At 40.9% G+C, this 16123-nt stretch overlaps 1 protein-coding gene across 2 annotated transcripts in view; it reads right to left on the bottom strand.

Moving 5' to 3' along the window:
- Positions 1–643: 643 nt before the first annotated feature.
- Positions 644–16123, bottom strand: part of LOC124878576 (SH2 domain-containing protein 3C-like) — a 78212-nt gene continuing 62732 nt past the window's right edge. For both annotated transcript variants that reach the window (XM_047382582.1, XM_047382583.1), the window contains 6 exons: positions 6811–7265; positions 5350–5465; positions 3828–3999; positions 3258–3369; positions 2965–3171; positions 644–1653 (listed from right to left, as the gene is read on the bottom strand). In XM_047382582.1, the coding sequence (XP_047238538.1) occupies positions 1484–1653; positions 2965–3171; positions 3258–3369; positions 3828–3999; positions 5350–5465; positions 6811–7265 (1232 nt within the window). In that variant the 3' untranslated portion in view covers positions 644–1483. The remainder of the gene's footprint in view (positions 1654–2964; positions 3172–3257; positions 3370–3827; positions 4000–5349; positions 5466–6810; positions 7266–16123) is intronic.

Here is a 16123-nt window from a genome sequence, read left to right as displayed (position 1 = left end):
TTTAGAAAGGTTGGTTTAGAACCAGCTCTTACCAGTAAAACCCAAAGGATTATTAATGTTATCTGTATCATTGTAATATTGACCAGAGATTTTTAGATTTCTCAGAAGGATTCATAAATTTTTAGATTTCTTAGCATTTGATTTGTTTTTCTGTGTTCTTTGTGATTGTATTGTAATTGTATGTACAGCGCTTTGAGTGTCTCGTTACTGAAAAGCGTTATAATATAAATAAACTTACCTTACCTTACCTTTAAAATTAAAATCATGTGCTTCTATTAGCAAAACATGTGTCATTTATTTTTTTAACATTTCTAATTCACTCAAAATTTAAACAAAGACTTTCAAATGTATGACTATTATGCATTTTATTACTGTATCAAAATAAAATATATACAGCAGACGGTGTCATGATAAAGAATATCTTTTAAACAGTAGAGGGCGCTATTTTCAAACTACGGTGCTGTTGATTTTTCTGAACTCCTGCAAAAGCAAACAAGACAAATCTATTCTCATCTTTTTGTAAATTGACATAATTTCAGAGCAACGCACACAGTGATCCTTGAAATAAATTACTTTTGCAGCAGCATTTGGTGTCAAAATAACTTCTTCACATTTCATAATAATGTTGCAGAAAGACGAATCATACAGGGAAAGGTTTTATTCAATGAAGTGAATTTTCAGAGAGGAACACATTATTTATTCACAGTTATAACACTATACAGATAAATATTAGATGTCAATAAAGTGTAAGATCAAAGGGATTCTCTGTACATTTGAATTATTGCTGTCAGAAGCTGTTCCCTCAAACGGACACTACTTTAATAGATTTACCAGATTATATTCACTATTTATGAATAAAATTAGCAGGTGAAGATGGGAAAAATAAAACTGAAGAAACATTATTGTTATTGTTTGTGACGTTCAATGAAGATCCAGCTTTTAGGCAGATGAAGAATTTCTACATGTTAACCTGCAGGTAAAGGGTCAGTTTCTTCTCAGTTATCAGTTTCATTAAAACGCACCTCATTAGCTTCCAGTAGTGCTAGCAGAACCTGGTACTGGACCACATTTTTTTCTCTGTGGCTGAGGGAAGATAAAAGGATGCAAACTGCTCTGTTCAGTTTTCCCTTACACATCACAGCCATGGCACCATGAAACCATGAGTGTCTCAGTTGGGGTTTTTCAAGGATTTACTGTTAAAACCCAAATATATGTTAGACAACAATAAAGAAAACAAACATATTTCACATTATATTCCCTTTCAATAAAAAATTCTATCAAGATAAAAATAATTTGTGCTTTGAACAGTTAATAAAGTTATTGTTATCATGCATTCACACTTTCCTTCCTTCTGACATTAGGATCTGTTACATTTAAGGTGAGTTGAACTGATATCAGTCTCATACAGAAGCAAGAGAATCCATCACTTGAAGATCGGGGTGTAGTTCACGGTCAAACAAAGTCTGTAAAAGCACATCTGGGATCAGCGTCGTGTGATCGGCGGTTCCAGCCGGTTGGACAGGGCAGTGAGCACCTGGTCGAACTTGGAGTATCTGAGAACCTGGTTCTCCTCGGCTCCCCTGCTCCCCCACAGCAGCCTCATCTGGAAGTCGGTGAGGAACATCTCCCTGACATCGGCCTGCTCCTGGAAACCTGGAACGTCATATTTCATCATCAGTATTTTGGCAGCAGCTCACATCAGTTACAGTTATCACTGTCATCAGTTTTAACGGTACCAGTTAAAGATTATTAGCATGTATGTTGCTTCTACTGAGAGTAACCCTGGTTTAATCTTTTATATAAAATAGAATTCAGATTTTTTTTAGAAATAGAATAAGAAAAATAATATGGAAACATTTTTATATATTTAATATTTTATACCTAACCTAACCAGACCTGGAAATAACAGAATTATATATATTAAAGCAGGAATAATGATTATTGTCCCAACTACATTACTCAGTTATATTTTATTGGATATTTTCTTTTCAAATTTAGAAGAAAATATGCATCTTTGGTCTCTCAAACTCCTGTAATAAGTATTGCATGCCAGTAGGTGGCAGCTACATCCACATAAATGACATAAAAATTCAACAGAAGGAGATGTTAAGCATGGCTAAAGCATTGCTAAGGTAAAGGTTCGATGGATTTTTTCCATTTACTCTTTCCTTTCATCGCTGTGGTTTCTAGCACAGAAAGTAACCGTGTGCAAGCACACAGTTTGTCTCTACGTCATTGCTTTCTATCATCTTTGGATATCCTGTTCAGGCATGTCCACAAGAAACAAAGTTTTGAAAAGTTTCCATTCTGGAAAGCATTTTGAAAACATCAATTCCCAAATCTCCATTTAAATGAGGGCAAAAATCTTTGTTTTGCAAAATATCAGAACGTTTGTGCATTTTCAAATCCCTTGGGGAACTTAAATGCTCTCAAGCCTGTAAGAGGGAGTCCACTGCATTTTCCTACTCACGCCCTCATCCCCCTCCGTAAAGATCATCCAGATCCCAGCTGTTTTTTTCATATCGCAGCACAGTTCTCATCCTGCGTGAAGCGACTCTAATGATAGAAGACTTTTAGTAGCTCTAAACATTTTTCATGCCTGTTTTCAGTGAGGTTGTTCTTGTCTTTCTCATGTAATTGTAACTTAGTTATTTACACCTCCAAAAGAGGAGCCATAACTTGTGGTATACCTCAAGGTTGAGTTCTTGGTCCAGTTTTATTCTTCTACAGATGATTATGTTGATGAGCTGAAGGTTTCTCTATCTTCTAATGAGCTGAATCCTTTACTGTCTCAAACAGTGTTTCAGTGTTATGTCAGCATCAATGAAATTGTTACAATGAAAGAGGAATAATCCTCTTGGGTAAAAAGCTTAGATTTGTTAGTGAGTCAGGAATCTCGTCATGAAATTGGATGATGGATTGTGGTAGAAAGGTAGCATATAACCCTAATCCCCAGGTTCTTACCCTGCAATCTGCCCTCAGCGTTGGAGTGATAGATCCCTCCTAGCTGAGCGATAGTTCTCGCCGCTGCAAGGTGGAACAGGACCACCTCCACCCCGGCCTCTGCTGTCTCCCAGGGCTCTGACCCCTCACCCACTGTAAAGCTCTTCTCCAGGAGGGTGAGGAGGGGGAGGACGTGGGGGAAGGTGGTGCTGGACAGTGGACAGCTTTCTGCAGGACAGACACAACAAGAGAGTCAATGATTGTTTCTGACTTTGTTTCATAGATTTTCTTAAATAATATCTGAGCCGGTTTACCTCGTCCATCATTCAAGCTGTTCAGAAAGGGCCGCAGGGTTTTCTCATAGAGAATGGCGCCCTCTGTGTGTCGCTGTCGTAATGCTGTCCAAGATTGTTCCAGACGGGACACCTGAGAAAGTAAGGGATGGTGAAAGCTTGATCACCTTCTGCCCTCCTACCAACTAGCTCATTTTATGGCATTAAACAGTGAAATTAATGCTGTCTGTTTTTTTTTTTTTTTTTTTTTATAGAAAACATAAACTAAATTAAATCTCCAACTGACAAATAACAGCAGATTGGATGATTATAACAGTCTTTGTATCTTTACAGCCAGAGATAATGAGGTCAGAGTGCATCAGTGCTCATTGTGTTCTGTTCTCTGTGTAAGAAGTCACTCTTCAGGGTTTATTGATGACCGTAAGTTTAATTATCAATAACGTGGTTATCTTGTTCAACTGTACCACAGCTGGATATCAAGCCCAGTGGATATTTGTTGCTTGTCAGCTCACACTTTCCTGTCCCAACTATCTCCATGAATAAAGTCAACCAAACAGCATCGTACATGGAAATCCAGTCTGTTTTTCTCACCTGCGGCAGCTCCAACGCTCTCATGACAGCAGCAAAACCGAACATGTTGCCCATGGTAGTCTTTAATTCGGCTGCGATCTGGATGATTTTATGCAGCAGGGCTGCCCTCTCCTCCGTCGTTCCCGTGCAGCCCAACACATTTACGGCCAACATGGTGGCCATGGTCTGAAACCTGCAGGAACACAGCATCTGATCAGCAGCAGGAATCACCCATCTTAGCAGAAAATAAGTGAAACCACAAGGAATCTGAAACTGGTATAATAAACTGTAAAGGTTATGCAAAATAATCAGGTTTATTCCTCTGAGTTCTTTATAATTCCCAAATTTACAAAACATTTCCGAAGTCTGAAAAGTCAGTTTTACTATAAATATTTATCAGAATGATAGGAAGGTAAAAGTATGTTAGGATGGAGCGGAAAACAAAGACAGATCTGAGCTTTGTTTGGTGTGTTTATGGCTATGAGATACATGCAAAGGCTGAAAGAACCTGGTGAAGGAACCGCTTCTTGACCTGCTGAATGTTGTGAATCGGCGCTATATAAATCAAACTAGAAGAGGCTGTGAGATCATTTCTGGACAGACTCACTCATCCCAAAGGGCAATTTAGAGGGATAAATTAACTTGGTAGTTATGTTTTTAAACTGTGGGAGGAAGCTGGAACCCACACATGTATGTAACTTCGTGCATAAAGACCCCAAGCCTGGATTTGAACCCATGACCTTCTTGATGCAAGTGAACAGTGCTACCAACGGCTCCACCGTGCAGCCCAAAAAGAAATATTACCTTCATCTAAACCTTCAACTCCTTGTATGTGTGTATGCTAGACACCTATCCCTACCAAATTTTTTAATATGTTCTCTTTGATTACTGCTCACATTTTAGATATGATTCTACCCTTAGAAAAATGAATCACTACCTCAGGCTTTTATAGCGGCTTTTTAAGAAACCTTCTCATTATCAAGATGACTTAATAAATGACAGACCTATATCTAATCTTCCCTTCTTATCCGTTTCTTAGAAGTGTGTGAGCATTTTCACAGTAATGATCAGGTTTCAGAGTTCATCATAGCACTGAAACAGCCCTGATGAGAGTCATCAATGAGGTTCTCAAGATAACGGACCACAGTAATCTCTTACAGACTTACAGACTTACAGACTTACAGTACTATTATCACAGCCTGTTGGTCACACAAACCTATAGAAACATTTTTAACATACTTTATTTCTAACATTTTATCTGTCTAAAAGTTATAAACCAGAAGCTAATGAAATGCTATGCTTTTATTCATTTTAACTGATGATGGGTCAAATGGATTTTCTTTCCATGACTCTGATGTCAACAAGGCTCGGTGCACGTGGACGGCAGTTTGTCCTGTTTGTCTCTGTGTTGCCTCGCGTCCCGGGTAGAGACGATGGATGGGTGTGAGCAAAGGATTGGAGTAAGTTTGTAAAACAGAAAGCAGAAAACTTGGTGGCTCATTTGTGGTGTAAAAAAAACGTCTTGATGTGAGACAGTCCTCACCTCTCTAGCAGGTCCATTCTCAGCTGTTGTCCATGTGGCAGCGTTAGCAGCTCCATCCCAGAACTCACTCCCATCTTTCTTTTCATCTCTGGAGTCACCTCCAAAATTCTGGCCACCTAGGAACGACAAACATGTTGGACCAATTGTAAAACTCTAGTTTTTGGCTCAGAGGTCGATCATTTCTCTGGCGTTGTTTGTAGAATAAATACATAAAAATAATAGAAATATAACATAATAGATGTTATTTGGCAGAACAATACAAATCATTGCAAACTTGCACACCACACCTCAGCCAAATTCAGTTTTTAAACAGAGCAGCAGACAGAAAGTAAAGCTGCTGCTCCTCTGGATCAAACGTAGTCAGCTGAGGTGGGTAAGGTATCTTATCAGGGTGCCTCTCATAGACCTTCCTTTGATGACAGGGAGACGACTCTGGGCCAGACCCAGAACTTTCTTGAAGGATTTTATATCCCTACAGGTCTCAGAACAATTGGGATCCCCCTTGAGGAGGCTTACCGGTCACTTTATTAGGTACACTTTGCTGGTATCTTTTTGGACAGCTTTTGCATACAGAACTGCTTAATTCTTCCTGGCATTGTTTCAACATGATGTCAAAAACTTTGCCCAGATGGTTTGGTCCATGTTGACATGACAGCACCACACAGAAGCTGTGGATTTGTTAGCAACAGATGCATGATGTGAATAAGCTGTTCACACCAACTCTTTTGGTTTGAGGCCTGGTAAACATGGAGGCCATTTATTTACAGTTGTCTTTGAGGTGATTAGAGCTTTGTGGCATGGTGCACTATCCTGCTGGAAGAAGCCATCAGAAGATGGGCACACTGAGGTCTTAAAGGGATGGATTCGGTCACTAGCGACACTCAGGTAGGCTGTGGTGTTTAAATGATACTCAGCTGGTATTACGGGCCCGAAATGCCTGGCAAAAAATACCCTCTACACCATTATACCACCACCACCAGCTCAATCATCGATCCTTAAGGGAGGATGGACCATGCTTTCCTCTTTTTGGCTAAGTTTGACCCCACCATCTGAATGTTGCAGCTGAAATAGAGGTTCATCGGACTAGTTTTTCAAATCTATTATGGTCCAGTTTTGGTGATCATGTGTGAATTGTAGCGTCAATTTCCTGTTCTAAGCTGACAGGAGAGGCACCCGGTGTGGTCCTCTGCTGCTGTAGCCCATCTGCCTTAAGGTTGGACGTGTTGTTTGTTTGAAGATGGTGTTCTGCATACCTTGTTTGTAGCGAGTTATTGGGGTTAATGTTGTCTTTCTTATGTTAAACAAGTCTGTCCATTCCCCTTTGACATCAACAAGGCATGTTTTCCACACAAATGCTGCAAACTGATTAATTTCTCTTTACATTTTCAAAAATCAACAAGCTTTCTATTTTTGTAACCATTGTTAGTTTGTAGCCATTGATTCATGTGGCTTCAGCATTACCTTGCAGTCAGTCTTGGTGATGTGTTTGGCTGCCATCCTGGGGTCGACCTCAGCCAGCAGCTCCTTCACCCTCCGCAGGATGCCCACTTCCAGTGGCTTATTCTCTTGGGGTAACAGCGACGAGTTGTACCTGCTAGGTTTGAAACAAGAGACCATCTCCACCACTGGTGAAAAGTACACATTCCTGCCCTCCAAACTAAGCGAGTTAACAGCTGACGTCCCTTCCTGGGCCTGCAGCTTCTCCACGTAGCTCTGAGGGTACAGCTCTGTGTAGTCATATTTTTTAGGGGAGGCCGGGTCCTGCAGCAGGGGAGGCCCGAGTAGATTGAGTTGCTGTCTGAGCAGGGGGCTTCTGGAAGAGGGCAGGGACCTGGTGGTGTCTAACAGGTTTGATAAGGATGGAGATGATGTGACACTGGCTGCCTGGCTACAACAAGGGCTCCTGGATCGTGGGGCTGGAGGGGAGAGAAAAAGGAAAATCAGTTTTTAAATACCAAAAAAGCAGACCCCTTCACATGATTAGGCTTGTTTTAAAATCTCATTAGTTATTCAGTTGGAAATTAGCCAGTCACTAAATGTGGTGCGGTAGATCTCTTCTCCTGTGTAATTAATGTTGTTTCTCATGGTCCAATCAACTGTTTAATCTAATTATCCAACTCTGAGCGAGTGGTTCCCTTTTCTTCCATGTCAAATATATCCACAGATACACCTAATAAAACCTGCATCTCCAACTGGCTCTTTCAACCATCCACAATGGCTCCTAATTATCATTATTAATAATTCTTGTTATTTGCACAACAGAATGACACAAAAATGACCAGTAATATGTTTTTATTATTCTTGTCATTAGATTGGAAACTATGTGATTTTTACATAATTTTCCAAGAGATATCAACATCCTATAGAAGAAAATGGACTTGTGGTCTTTTTTGCAAATGTTTTATGATTTTCTTTATTATAAAACTAGGAAAATGTAAAATAAAATTGTCATTCTCTAAATATCACAGCAAATTTCTTACAGTAATTATTTATCAAAAATTACAAGTTGTCTTTTTTCAAAGGTCAGGTAACATTAGCAACTCTAAACAAGTTTTATTTAGCTGGACTGAGGGTAAAAATGGCTCTTTGGATTGTTGGGACTCACAGGCATGGATTAAAACATCAAGATGCGGTACAGACTTTTCTGGAACTACTTCCAGCACATTTGGAAAAGGGGGGTAACAGCGGACTTCCCATGATGCCACTGGCCGTATAAAACCCCCACCTTTCCAATGGTCCAATCTCTTCCACTGCTCCCCAGCGGGACTGGACAGGAGAAACACAGCGCGCTAATGTCTCTTTGCTGGCAAACAAACATAAACTCTTCAAACTGGATCCAAGGGTGTCATAAGATCACGCGATCATATGCACAAAGTTAAGTACGAATGAATTACTGTCTGTGTATCTGATAAATTCATTCATGAACGGGTGATTAAGGTGCAAGCGTTACTTGACTTTCTCTCTGAGAGAAAACTGTTCCCAGAGTTCCCTGCAGAGATGTCGTCTCTACGACGCCTAGTGGAGCAGTTTCCCGATCTGAAAGGAGGACGACGGCACCGCATCACCATGGTTACAGCAGTTAACGTGCAGTGTAGTCAGCTGACAGAGCGAGCCGCCCAGCCACTGCTCCGGAGGTTAACTGGAAGCTAACCCTTTATTCACAGAGCTTTCTTCAAACTTCGTTGTTGCCCGGACAACTCCTCCTCAGCACGGTTCATATGAGGTTAGGGTTTGGGCAGAGAGAAGTGATTTAGGATGAAATGATCTAAACGTTTGTCAGTTTATGAAGCTTGGTTTTGTTTGTGTTAAACTCAGCTATCTTAGTGCTAGCAGGCTATCTGCAGCACATGTGCTCAGCTTTGTGTTCTGTGTTTGTGTGTTTTTAAAGTTAAGACAAACTTTATTTAAATGGTGATTTTAAACACAGAAGATCGGCCATAACGCGCCATCTGCACTCATGCATTTTAACTCTTTTATTAACCCTGGTATTTTAAAGGTGTGTGTTTGATTCTGGTGCTAAGCTATCAACTTCTTTTGTTAGCTTTAACTGCTAACAGCTAAGAACACATGCTTGCTACTAAAGATCATTTACCCAGAAAGATTTGTCTCTTTTCCAAAATATTTCCTTAAATATTTGACTATTTCCTTAATAATATTTCTTTAAATATTATTTTAATAAATAAAGGCAGCTAATGAAACCCTGTTGAGAATTAGTCATCCAGAAGGTTGGTTTTATTCAGCAGATCATTATTTAAAATATTATTTTATTAAAATAATATTTTATCTGATCTTACATTGTGAATGATTGTCTAAACGTTGCTGATTATTGTCTAAGTTGGTTCCAAGACGAACTTAACTTCACTTCCAGATTCTTCAAGATAATCCTTGGTTCTCAAACATAAACATTGCATGGTAATGTTGCATCACTCTTTTAGTCATAATTTCTAATCATCTTTAATCAACTTGTTTATATTGTACATAGCCCATTAGTCTTTGTTATTCTTTAATTCTGCTTGGTAGTTTAGTTGGATTGTTTTAGCATAGTAAAGAGTTTGTTGACTGAAATATGTTTGACTTTGAGTTGACTTATTTTTGTTAATAAATTCTTGTATTTTAAGAAATGGTGTGAATTTATTCCATATATGTGCAGAGTTTATGCTGTTCAATAATGTCAGAGCTCGTCTCACACCTTTCTATTTTGTCCTAATACCATCGCCTTATTGGGGCTGGTATTCACAGGACAATCCTTAACAGATCAAAATATTATTCAATAAAATATTAAAGTATTAATATTACATATGTAAATGCCCATTCTATGTTTATAAGCTGATTCTATGTTGTTACCAGTAATGTCCAGCAGAGGATGCTGTAGCCTAGTTCGTAACGAGCTGTGACTTTAAAAAACCGGAAAGGAAGAAGGTAAAAAAGTTTTGCTAGTCTCCTGTCAGTCAGTACTTGAGACTGAATTATCCTGCAGACTAGAGGAAGAGGAGGATGTGCTTCATTTTTGTGACTCTGAACTAGTAGGGCACGTTCGTCAGAAAACAGCTCAAGGCTTCATAGCGGCACAACACGGACTTTACTAGCATAAACATTTTGCATCCCTTGGACAGCGGAGCGAGGTACATGTTTAAAGTTGTATTACTTTGTGAAGTCTGCACTTATGTAATGTATCTATGTTTTGTGTCAAACAAAAGCACCTAAGCAGATGTATTTTATTTTTATTTTTAGTTTTCACGGTGTATTTTGGTACATTCCAACTTGGTTTCGGATTAAGTAAATGTGATTACTGCACCCGTCGAAGCTCTCCGTGTGTTTTTGGTTCTGAGGGATTGCTACAGTGAAAACTCGTCGCTGAATGCAAGCTAGCCCCATAGTAGACGAGCGCAACCCACAAGTCAGCCGAGAGAGACTACTCCTGTCAAGAATCATTGATACTTCATCACTGCTTTTCATATTGAACTCTGACTTGGTGAATCAAAAGGGTTCAGGTATTGTACTCAGTAAGGACTTTGCTGATAAAAGGATTAATTACCCGCTCACTAATTTAGCATTTTATGCTTTAAATGCAGTTGCAGTTTAATATTTTAAAGCTACAGTGTGTGCATTATTTATTATTTTAATTGTACGGGTTGTGTATCTTTCAGAGTAACTTATGGTATATCAGCAGTATTTACAGAGATATTTGGTATATATGTGGTTGCAACTTGTGTATCTACATGGTTTAAATGTCTGATCTGAGAGTTGTTTCGCAAACCATCTTAAAGTTAAAGCAACACTTATTCAAATTTAACTCCAGACATTTCTACAAAGCGCAAACACATATTAAAGAAAAAAAAAATTTGCGTTCTGCTGAAGAACCCGATAATGTAGAGCAGCAAGAAGTGAGATCCAGCAATCGTGAAAGACGCATGACTGAAAAGGGCAAAGAAATGCACGAACAGGATGCAGAGAAAAATGAAAGAGCATCTAAGAGAGCATATAATTCTTGGAAGGAGATAGCTAAAGAAATCAGAACAAAACTGAAGGCTTTCTGCTTACCTGAAAACTTAAACAGTGTCAGCCATGACATAAGGGACAAGCATGCAGTTGTACAACAACATTACGAGCCCATTCGCCGCAACCAAAACATGACCCCAGACATAGTCAAAAAAATGGATGCTTGTGCTGTGCTTACAACAGACATTTGTGAGATCATTGCAAAACGACAAGAAAACAGTGATCAGCCTTTTAATGATTGTCTTGAAAAGGAAAGGGTAAGGGTGATGCTAAACAAAAATGACTATGGCTCTGTGTTCGGTGATACAAAAACTGAAACATCGTTCCAAGATGGTTCAGTTGCACGTTCAAAGGCAGATTCTACAAGCAGTCGCGAGGCAGAAGCTGAATTCGCAGCCAAAATAGAACAAGCAAAGGCCACACAGGAAATACTTGCACAGCAAACTAAAGTCAACCAAATGGAGAATGAATGGAAATTAAAGGAAAACGAGGCATTGGCAAAGTTAAAACAAGAAGAAGTGGAAACAAAGGCAAGGCTTGACCAGGAAAAAAATAAACTACAGCAGTTAAGGGCAGAAAGTGAAGTAAAAATAGCAGCGGCACACGTTAGAGCCCTAAGCTTGTTAAACAACCTTGAAAGCCATGATGTAGCATCCTGTCATAACTTTGAAACCACTTTAAAGGATCCTGTCAGAGAACGACAGTCCTCCTTAAATCCTCTGGCTGCGTCATTTAAGCATCACCACACCAGTGCAGAACGAGAAGAACTTAGCTTAGCTGAAGCTCTCGCCAATTCCCTTACCCTAAACCGACTTCCTGCACCTGAGCCAGGTATCTTTAGTGGTGACCCCCTAAAGTTTGTTGACTGGAAAGTATCCTTTATGGCACTAATTGGCAACAAACCCTTACCTGTATGTGAGAAGATATTGTATCTAAAGAGTTATCTTGCACAGGTGAAGCACGAAAGGCCGTAGAGGGATATTTTTATCAGAACACTGAACAGGCGTACCAGGGCATCTGGAGTGTTCTGAAAGACAGGTATGGCAGCCCATTTATTGCCCAAAGAGCCTTTAGAACCAAGCTTGCAAAATGGCCCAAGATACCTGCTAATGACCCCCTAGCACTGAGGGAGTTTGCAGACTTTCGCCAAGGTTGTGCAGAGGCTATTTCCCAAGTCAAAGGTCTGGATATCCTCAACGATTGTGAGGAAAATCACAAGCTTCTCAAAAAACTGCCTGATTGGATAACACAGAGATGGAGTCGCATTGTTGTGGAGGAGTTAGACAAACACCAGGAGTATCCCATCTTTGCTCACTTCACGCAGTTCATAGAAAAGGAAGCTAAAGTTGCATGTAACCCTGTTGCCTCACCGTTCCTCATGAGTGAAAAAACAGATGAGAGACACATTAAAAGAGCTAAAGCACTTAGCACAACTGTCCAGAAAAAGTCTCCCTTACCTATAGTGGTCATTCCTAAACCTAAACCCCCTTGTTTGTTTTGCAAGGATGAATCACATGGCATAACCAAGTGTTCCACCTTTGCAGCAAAACCCATTGATGAAAGGAAAGTTTTCATTCGTGAAAATTACCTCTGCTTTGGATGTTTGAGAAAAGGCCATGTATCTAAAGAATGCAAAGGACGTCACTCCTGCAGTGAGTGCAGTCGACGTCACCCTACCTGTCTGCACATACACAGAGCAAAGGAACCAGAAAAAAGGAGAACTGAGGACTTTAGTTCCCCAGCTGAGAGTGCAAACAAGGAAGAGCATAAAGTCATGACCCATCTACTCACAAGAAAGACATCTGCCACATCCAGCATCGTACAGGTTTTTGTGTCAGCTGCATCTGAACCAAAGAAAGAAATACTCACATATGCTCTGCTCGACACCCAGAGTGACTCTTCCTTTATTTTAGGAGATTTAGCGTCCGAGTTGAATGTGGATAATCAACCAGTGCAGTTAAAGCTTAGCACAATGACCTCTGCTGAGACAGTTGTGGCAAGTAAACTTGCTAGCAACCTGCAGGTGCGCAGCTTCAACTCTGACACCCATGTCAGAATAAAGCAAGCCTACTCTCGTGACTTTATCCCAGTTGACAAGTCCCATATTCCGACTAGAGAAACTGCACTTCAGTGGCCACACCTTAAAAGTATAGCCAACCAGTTACAGCCACTACAAGATTGTGAAGTGGGGTTGCTAATCGGGTATGACTGTCCATCAGCACTAGCTCCCCTAGAAGTTGTTATAGGACAACTGACCGAGCCCTTTGCACAAAGAACCATACTCGGTTGGAGCATCATTGGGTCTGGCAATCCCCACTTAGACAGAGGGGGAAATCAGAGTTATGTGCACCGAATAATAGTTAAAGAAATGCCCACTCCCTCAGCTGCTGATGTGTTAAAGGTCTTAGAGTTAGACTTCAATGAGAGAAACTATGAAGATAAGTACGTATCTCAGGATGATGTTTATTTTTTACAGCTCCTCAGTGACACAATAAAGCAAAGAGACGATGGACACCACCAGATGCCCCTTCCCTTCAAGGATAATAAGTCACCAGCCCTTCCCAACAATAAGAGGCTAGCTACGGTTCGACTGCAACACCTAAAGAAAAAGCTAAAGGCTGACAAACAGTATCATGAGCATTACAGTGCCTTTATGAGAGACATTGTCAGCAGTGGTGATGCAGAACTAGCCCCTCCTGTGACTGATGAGATTGCATGGTACATACCACATCATGGGGTGTACCACCCCAAAAAGCCAACAAAGTTAAGAGTTGTCTTTGATTGTTCTGCCAAGTTTCTCGGTGTCTCACTGAACGATACTCTTCTCACAGGACCTGATATGATTAACTCATTGGTGGGAGTGCTCTGTCGTTTCAGAAGGGAGAATGTGGCTATCACCTGTGACATCGAAAGAATGTTCCATCAGTTCTTCGTTTGCCCCGAGATGCGTAACTACTTACGATTTCTATGGTGGCCGGATGGACAATTAGACACAGAGCCCAAAGAGTACAGGATGGCTGTACATTTGTTTGGTGCTGGATCTTCTCCTGGATGTGCTAATTTTGGCCTTAAGTACTTAGCCCAACAGCACAGATCTGACTACCCGAAGGCCTCAGACTTTGTGGAAAGGAGCTTTTACGTAGATGATGGGCTGATAAGTGTCCCATCAGTCAAAGAGGCTCAAGAGCTCATCACTGAAACACAAGCCCTTTGCAAATGTGGAGGTTTACGTCTGCACAAGTTCAATTCTAACCAAAGTGATGCTTTGTCTCCTCTTGCACCCTCAGAAAGAGCCACTGCGACAGAGTCACTCAACCTCAAACCTGATACTATATATGAAGGTCATGTGCTTGGAATCCAGTGGTCAATCAAAAATGACACTTTCAATTTCAATGTAAACACAAAGAACCAGCCTCCTACTCGTCGGGGCATACTATCAGTGATTTCATCCTTGTATGACCCATTAGGGTTTGTAGCTCCTTTCACTTTAAGTGGCAAAAGTATAGTACAGGAGCTCTGCCGTAGAGGGACCGGATGGGATGATCCCATCCCTGACAATCTGTGCTCAAGGTGGGAGGACTGGAAAAATGGTTTGGAAAAGCTCAAATCAGTTGTCGTACCCAGATGTTACCATCCACCAGAACTAAAGAACATTGTTAAAGTGGAATTGCATCACTTCTCTGATGCCAGTAACATTGGCTACGGGGCATGCTCCTACATTTGGTTCAAAAGCGATGACAACAAATTACACTGTAGTCTGGTTATGGCTAAAGCTAGAGTCGCACCTACCAAAGTTACAAGCATCCCGCGACTGGAACTATCAGCTGCAGTCATCTCCGCTAAAATGAGTGTCATGCTAAAATCAGAACTCGAGATGAACATTGATGAGGAGTTCTTTTGGACAGACTCCCAGGTAGTCTTGGCATATATCAACAATGAAGCACGAAGATTCCATGTCTTTGTTGCAAATCGTGTACAGCTGATTAGGGAAACAACAGATACCAAACAGTGGCACTACATTGACACAGCTCAGAATCCGGCGGACCATGCCTCTAGAGGCCTTCGTGCATCAGAGATCATGACAACATGCTGGTTGTCTGGCCCAAAGTTTCTTTGGGAACAAGAGATTTCCTATTCAGCTACCCCATCAGTAGAGCTGCTGGTAGGAGATCCAGAAGTTAAATCAGTCAAAATCTTGACAACTCAAACAAGCGAACAAGACATCATCCTCAGTCGATTCGAAATGTTTTCTAGCTGGTCAGTGCTCCTTAAAGTGGCTGCAAGAATAAAAAGACTGACAAAGAAAACCAAATATGGCAATGTTGTAACAGCGGATGAACGCAAAGGAGCTGCTGACATAGTACTAAAACTCCTGCAGCAGCAAGCCTTTCCTCAAGAGCTGTTGAAGGCAAAGGGTAGCCTCCCAAGCTCCAGTTCCCTCTTTCAACTGGATCCCATTGTGGATCAGGGACTTCTTCGGGTTGGTGGAAGACTAAAAAAATCAACACTCTGCCATGGATTTAAACACCCTATTATTCTCCCAAAGGACCGTCACATCACAATGCTGATCTTGTCTCACTTTCATTCAAAGATTTGCCATCGAGGCAGAAGCCAGACGCTCATGGAAATCAGAGCAAATGGGTTTTGGGTGATTGGTGGGAGCAAGGACGTCGCAAAGCTAATAGGCAGATGCGTGCAGTGTCGAAAACTTCGGCGGCCTACAGAAGAACAACGCATTGCTGAGCTACCAAAGGAATGAGTTGAAGTCTCAGATCCTTTCATTTACTGTGGGATGGACTGTTTTGGGCCATTCATAATCAAGCAAGGCCACAAAGAGCAAAAAAGGTATGGACTCCTCTTTACCTGCCTCTCTTCACGCGCAGTCCACATTGAAATGTTAGAGAACCTCTCCACAGACTCTTTCATCAACGCCCTCAGATGCTTTATCAGCTTAAGAGGAGCTATCTGTAAGGTGTACTGTGATCAAGGTACAAATTTCATCAGGGCTACAAATGAGCTGAAGGAGGCTCTCAAAGAATGTGACACAAATGCCCTGGAGGCGTTTTTTGCAGATAAGCAGTGTGAATTCGTATTTAATGCCCCATCTGCTAGCCATGCTGAAGGGGTTTGGGAACGACAGATTCGAACCATTCGCAACATTCTCAACACCACCATTGCTCAATCACAAGGCAGGCTAGACGATGCTTCTCTGAGAACACTGTTTTATGAAGCAATGTCTATAATCAACAGCCGACCACTAAGCATTGTTGGAATT

The sequence above is a fragment of the Girardinichthys multiradiatus genome, chromosome 12 (genome assembly GCF_021462225.1).
Source record: "Girardinichthys multiradiatus isolate DD_20200921_A chromosome 12, DD_fGirMul_XY1, whole genome shotgun sequence".
Classification (NCBI taxonomy): Eukaryota; Metazoa; Chordata; class Actinopteri; order Cyprinodontiformes; family Goodeidae; genus Girardinichthys; species Girardinichthys multiradiatus.
The sequence above is the reverse complement of the archived record's forward strand: the minus strand, read 5'-3'. Positions and strand labels throughout refer to the sequence as shown.